This window comes from Merops nubicus, unplaced genomic scaffold, assembly GCF_000691845.1.
Source record: "Merops nubicus isolate BGI_N331 unplaced genomic scaffold, ASM69184v1 scaffold28023, whole genome shotgun sequence".
Taxonomy (NCBI): Eukaryota; Metazoa; Chordata; class Aves; order Coraciiformes; family Meropidae; genus Merops; species Merops nubicus.
Genome location: NW_008600015.1, coordinates 8,799 through 14,157, shown reverse-complemented (window position 1 = coordinate 14,157; position 5,359 = coordinate 8,799). Strand labels below are relative to the sequence as shown.

General features: G+C 47.0%; 1 protein-coding gene across 1 annotated transcript in view; it reads left to right on the top strand.

Moving 5' to 3' along the window:
- Nucleotides 1-570: 570 nt before the first annotated feature.
- The window catches only part of CTBP1 (C-terminal binding protein 1), a 7,326-nt gene continuing 2,537 nt past the window's right edge, over nt 571-5,359 (top strand). The window contains exons 1-5 of the mRNA XM_008937597.1: nt 571-721; nt 814-958; nt 3,414-3,620; nt 4,213-4,427; nt 5,209-5,339. Of these exons, the coding sequence (XP_008935845.1) occupies nt 596-721; nt 814-958; nt 3,414-3,620; nt 4,213-4,427; nt 5,209-5,339 (824 nt within the window). The 5' untranslated portion in view covers nt 571-595. The remainder of the gene's footprint in view (nt 722-813; nt 959-3,413; nt 3,621-4,212; nt 4,428-5,208; nt 5,340-5,359) is intronic.

Below are 5,359 nucleotides of genomic sequence, written 5' to 3'. Positions count from 1 at the left end.
GAACGAGCAGCCCGTCCGCGTCCCGGTGCCTGAGGGGGGATCTTCCGCGCAGCCCTTCTGCAGCACGCCGCCGGCGGCCTTGCTGCTGGGTGGGGCCGTCGGAGCCTCGATCCCCTGGAAGGGGGCGGCTGGCGGTGACTGCTGGAGGCGTCGCGACCGTGCGAGTTCTGCTCGCTCGAGGAGGAGGAAATAGACTTGGTACCTTGGCACTCTGAGGTGGGAGGAGGGGCAGGTTGATGCGGGGCGTGCCCGAAGTGGCTTCCTAACTAGTTTTGGGAGCTCAGAGTAAGATCATATCCTGTTGAGCAGACCACCTCTATTATCTCACCTTTGATAAAACGTGTTTCATTTTCCTCTGTGTTGTGGTGGCAGAGGGTGGGTTTCTTCTAGCCTCATTTCCCTGTCTTTGTTCCCACTTATTTCTTTTGCTTTGACTAATTTCTTGCTAAATACTATAGAATTCTAACAGAACTAGTGACTTGTTGGACTGCCAAAAGAGAACTCCAGAACTCTTGTCTTCAAGATAAGATTACTCATGTAATCACTCCTGCTGACTTTCTTGATAGGCATACGGCCTCCTATCGTGAATGGCCCAATGCCCGCACGGCCACTGGTTGCCCTCCTGGATGGACGAGATTGCACTGTGGAGATGCCAATCTTGAAGGATGTTGCTACAGTGGCGTTTTGTGATGCTCAGTCAACTCAGGAAATCCATGAAAAGGTGGGCAAGAAGATGTGCAAGCCTTCAGACACAGAGCTCTGCCTCATAGGGCGAGCACAGCAGAGACTGGTCCGGACTGTTTTTTGTTGTAGGTGCTGAACGAGGCAGTAGGAGCTCTGATGTATCACACCATCACCCTTTCTCGCCAGGATCTGGAGAAGTTCAAAGCCCTCAGGGTCATTGTGCGTATTGGCAGCGGCTATGACAACGTTGACATCAAGTCTGCTGCAGAATTAGGTACGATGGCAGCAGGGGACTCTGCTGTGATCAGAACTGAGTGTGACGTGCGGCACTGCCTATGCTGTTCTGTTTTATAGCTGAGTGCATTTAAAACCTTTCCAGTAAAAAGATTTGGAGCTGCTAAGTGCCAGGCATCTTTAGGAAGCTGACCTGTTGACCTGTATCAGGGCCGGTAGGTGGCTTGAAAGAAAGTTTCTCAGTTCTCATGTTGCTCTGCTGCAATTGACAGTGTCTTTGCTGTTGTGTGGGATTCTGAAATCTCAATTCGGCAGCTAGGTGTCTTTGGGGGGGGCTGTAAGAATTGAGCAATCTGATGTCTGAAAGCAGCCTGCAAATGCTGATGCAGGATAAACTCATTGTAAATTCTTGATAAGTGAGTTTTCCTATTAATTTTTTATATGCAGGTTGGTTCTCATTCAACGCTTCTATTATTGATCCCGTTAGAGCCCTAGGCATGTGAAGAGGCTCTGGATCAGGTGACAAAAAGCTGCTATTTATTAAACATACGGCAGTGAGACCTCTGGACCTTGTAGTCTCTTAAGTGAGGTGGATCATCAAAGTGCCCTGCCCCTTTTTTAGGTTTGTGTCAGTGACTTGAAACCTTTTTTAATGTAACACAGAACAGATAAAGCTCAAGTCAAATACAGGTGTTTGTGTGCAATTGAAATGGACATTACGGTTTCCAGATCTGTAGGAACAGAGGAATTGCAGATTAGTGGAGGGTGTGTATTGGTCTAGTGCTTGAAGGAGGTCTGAAGAGTCTCCTCATCTGAGTGATCTGACTGAGTAGTCTGGAGAGTTCCTAGCGAGGTCTTTGCCTCTCATACAACCGTTACATGTTTGGGCTGAGTTTGGAACATAATCTGCTCTTAGGGTTCTCTACTTCAAAGTCACCATCCATACCTGATTCGTTCAGAAGCTTTCCCTTTCCTTCCATCCCACACTCCTTAGCCCAAGGAGAACTGAGTCAGAGTTCTTTCACCATCAGTCTGCTGCTTGCTGCTTTTGTTTTGGAGCGGTATTATGAAAACCCTTATGCGTGGCCAGATTTGCTCTTTCATGGACAATTAATGATTGTTTTCATGCCTAGCCAGGTCCTTTAATCCATTCCGAGGTAAGATTCTGTTCCTTATGTGTTCTGAGTCTTCAAATCAGACCAAAAAGCTCTTGTGTGTATTTGCGTTCTCTTCTGTTCAGGTATAATGTTGCCTGTACACACAGATCTGTGTCTGTGTGAGAGGTGGGTGCGTGTGGCTCGTCTGGGCTTCAGGGAGATGGTAACCAGTGAGGTTAAAAGGGGTTGGGTTTCCCTGTCTCCCCCTGTCATGGTCTCCCAGCTGTCTGTGTGACATTAAGGCACGGTTGCAAAGACCTGGTCGAGTGAGGGTGTCAGTGTCTGGGGCTGTTGCTCTCTGAGTTCTCTTGGGAGAGTGCGGTCTGGGTTTAGTTGAATGTTTTCTCTAGAGCAGCCTTATGAAAGAATGATGTGTTGCTGAATTTTATGTGCCTTCAGCCATTGCCTAGATTTTGTTCCTAGTTTTTAGATAGGTGGGGGACTTTGGAGGCGGAGTTTCCTTGGTTTGGCAAGTGGCTAGGGTTACGTTTGGGAAGGGACTTTTTTCATCTAGTTATTTTTATTTCTTGGTTAGTTCGTTGAATGGAAGATAGCAGCAGTGAACTGATATGTTGCCAGCCTCTCTCCTTTTTTTTTTTTTTTTATTTTTTTAATAGACTTCTCAAGAATTACGAGATTTTGCTACTGAGTTTCATCTTTCCTGACAGTAATTTGTGCTTCCAGGACTTTAACTATGTTTGTGTTAGGAATTTACCTGATAGTTCTAGCCATGGAGTTTATGGTCCCTTGTGGCTGTATGTTATTCTAGAGTGGGAGTGTTATATGTATTTATTTTTAAATGTAGCTTCAAATGGATTTAGAGAGGCTCCTGTGACTTCTCTTTGTGTTTAATGAGTTAGTTACTTATTGTTGCTCCTGGGGAAGCTGATGCTTGCAGTGAGCATCTGGACTGTGAGGCATGAAAGAGCTCAACCATCTGTCTTAGTTCTTTTACAGCCTGCCAGTTAATCTGCCAGGAGTATCTCTGGAATGAGTGTATCTTTTTGGATGCAGATCTTCTGAAACAGTCATTCTTGCATCGTCCGTATGACCTACTTTATTCATTTCAGCCTGCTGGGGTTTTTTTGTCTGTTTGTTTTTTTCCCCTGGTGTGTCAATCCAATGGGTATTTACAAGGAGGCAATGGTACTGCCCGGGGGTTATAAAGCTGGCTGGTTGAATCTGTGTTGCTGTAAAATGAGCTTCTGAAATTAATCTTGTGTTTCTTGGCTGTAGTTCTGGAGCACCGAATTATCTTTCAGCACTTGTGCCTGAAGAGCTCTATGCTGGTTTAGTGTTGTGTGCTAAAAATCTTATATGACCTCTGTGGCTTTGTAGGCATTGCAGTTTGCAACATCCCTTCCTCCTCAGTAGAGGAGACTGCTGACTCCACCCTCTGCCACATCTTGAACCTCTATCGCCGTGTTACGTGGCTGCATCAGGCCATGAGGGAGGGGAACCGGGCCTCCAGCGTAGAGCAGATTCGAGAGGTGGCTGGAGGCGCTGTGCGTATCCGTGGGGAGACTTTGGGCATCATTGGACTAGGTAAGTGATGGGAACTGTTAGCCTGAAAAGTTAACGTGGAAGTTTTTGGGAACCTAAGAGTCATGCGCTGGAAAAACAAAAGGGATAAATGTACAGCTGTTCACTGTGAAACACACTGACTTACAAGGAATGCTAGTGCCCTGTTCTGTGATGGTGAATATCTTCAAGAGTTGGGTGTGTGTCATGGGATTGGGGACTTTTTTTTTTTGTATTCAAATGGCTGGAAGAACTGGAACATTCAGACAGCTCATCTCAGTGACTGTTTCCTGTATCAGTAGCAAAGCCACCAGTTCCTTCTCCAAGTTCTTGTAACCAGATTATTACTGCCTCTGACTCAGGGCCCAGGGCTTTGTTTTAAAAAAGCAGAGCTCCTTTTAGGCTAAGCTCTGGCTATTGCATGGAGAAGGACTAGAATTAGCCACATGGGAAATAACTTCCTCTGGATCCCTGTGGCAGTCCTGGGGCTTTCCAGGGCTGCAGTACCTTGGGCCCTGGCAGTAGACTCCAATGTAGGCTCCAAGTCTAGCCCAGTATCTTGTCTGCAAAGTTTGTCTTACCTTTCCTTGATGATTGTGGGTTTTCTTTTGTGAAGGCCGAGTTGGACAGGCAGTGGCTCTGCGAGCCAAGTCCTTTGGCTTCAACGTGATTTTCTATGACCCCTATCTGCCGGACGGAGTGGAGCGATCCCTGGGCTTGCAGCGAGTAGGAACCCTGCAGGACCTACTAATGCACAGCGATTGCATCACATTGCACTGCAGCCTGAATGAACATAACCATCACCTCATCAATGACTTCACTATTAAACAGGTGCAGCAGGAGCTTGGTTTCCCCCACAGAGCGCTGTGGAAGTGAATGCAAACTGCAGCTGCTGCTCTGACAGAGGCCGGGAGCGTGTGAACCCTGCTGCCTCTGCCGTGTGCCTCCTGCTCCCTCTGGGGCTGGGAGCGTGTGGACCCGGGTGCCTGTGCTTTGTGCTGTGTAAAACTTCACCTTAAGAGAAGAGGGGGATTGGCTCTTTTTGCCAAGCAGTTTAATTCATAAAGAATGTTTTAGGTGATTCAGTAACTTCAAATTAGCTGTAAAATGCATAGTTGTCTCTGCTGGTCAGAGCCAGATGTGGTGTGGCCGGGACCACGTCGGTTTCTTTACACAGCTCTGCCAAAGCCTTTCTGCCCAAGCCCACTGCAAAGTCAGTCTCGGGCTCTGATTCAGTAGTCTATGAATGCTTTTCAGTGCTTTCCTGAGAGACATCTGGGCGTTGTAGTCCAGTTTGGTGTAGCTGGATACCTGATTCATGTCCTCTTTCTTTTTTAATGTAGTAGGATGAATATGGAGTGCAAAACTTGTGAGTTCCACTTTTGCCCTCGTTGTCGTGTGGTTTTGTTTGTTCATTTTTAAAGCAGATTTCTCAAGCATTGCTTGCAGACATTTCCCCTGTGGTTAGCTTTGCAGTGAGAGCACTCCTAGTTCGTCCAGGCCTCATCTAATAACTGCAGGCTCCTGCTCATTTCCAGTAGACTTCCCAAGATTCACTTAGCTTCCATGAAAGGTCTCATTCTCAACCCACTTAATATTTTATTTCTTCCAGATGCGCCAGGGCTGCTTCTTAGTGAACACAGCCCGGGGAGGGCTGGTCGATGAGAAAGCCTTAGCACAAGCCTTGAAAGAGGGGAGGATCAGAGGAACAGCATTGGATGTGCATGAGTCTGAGCCTTTCAGGTAATGTTGCACCTGCATTC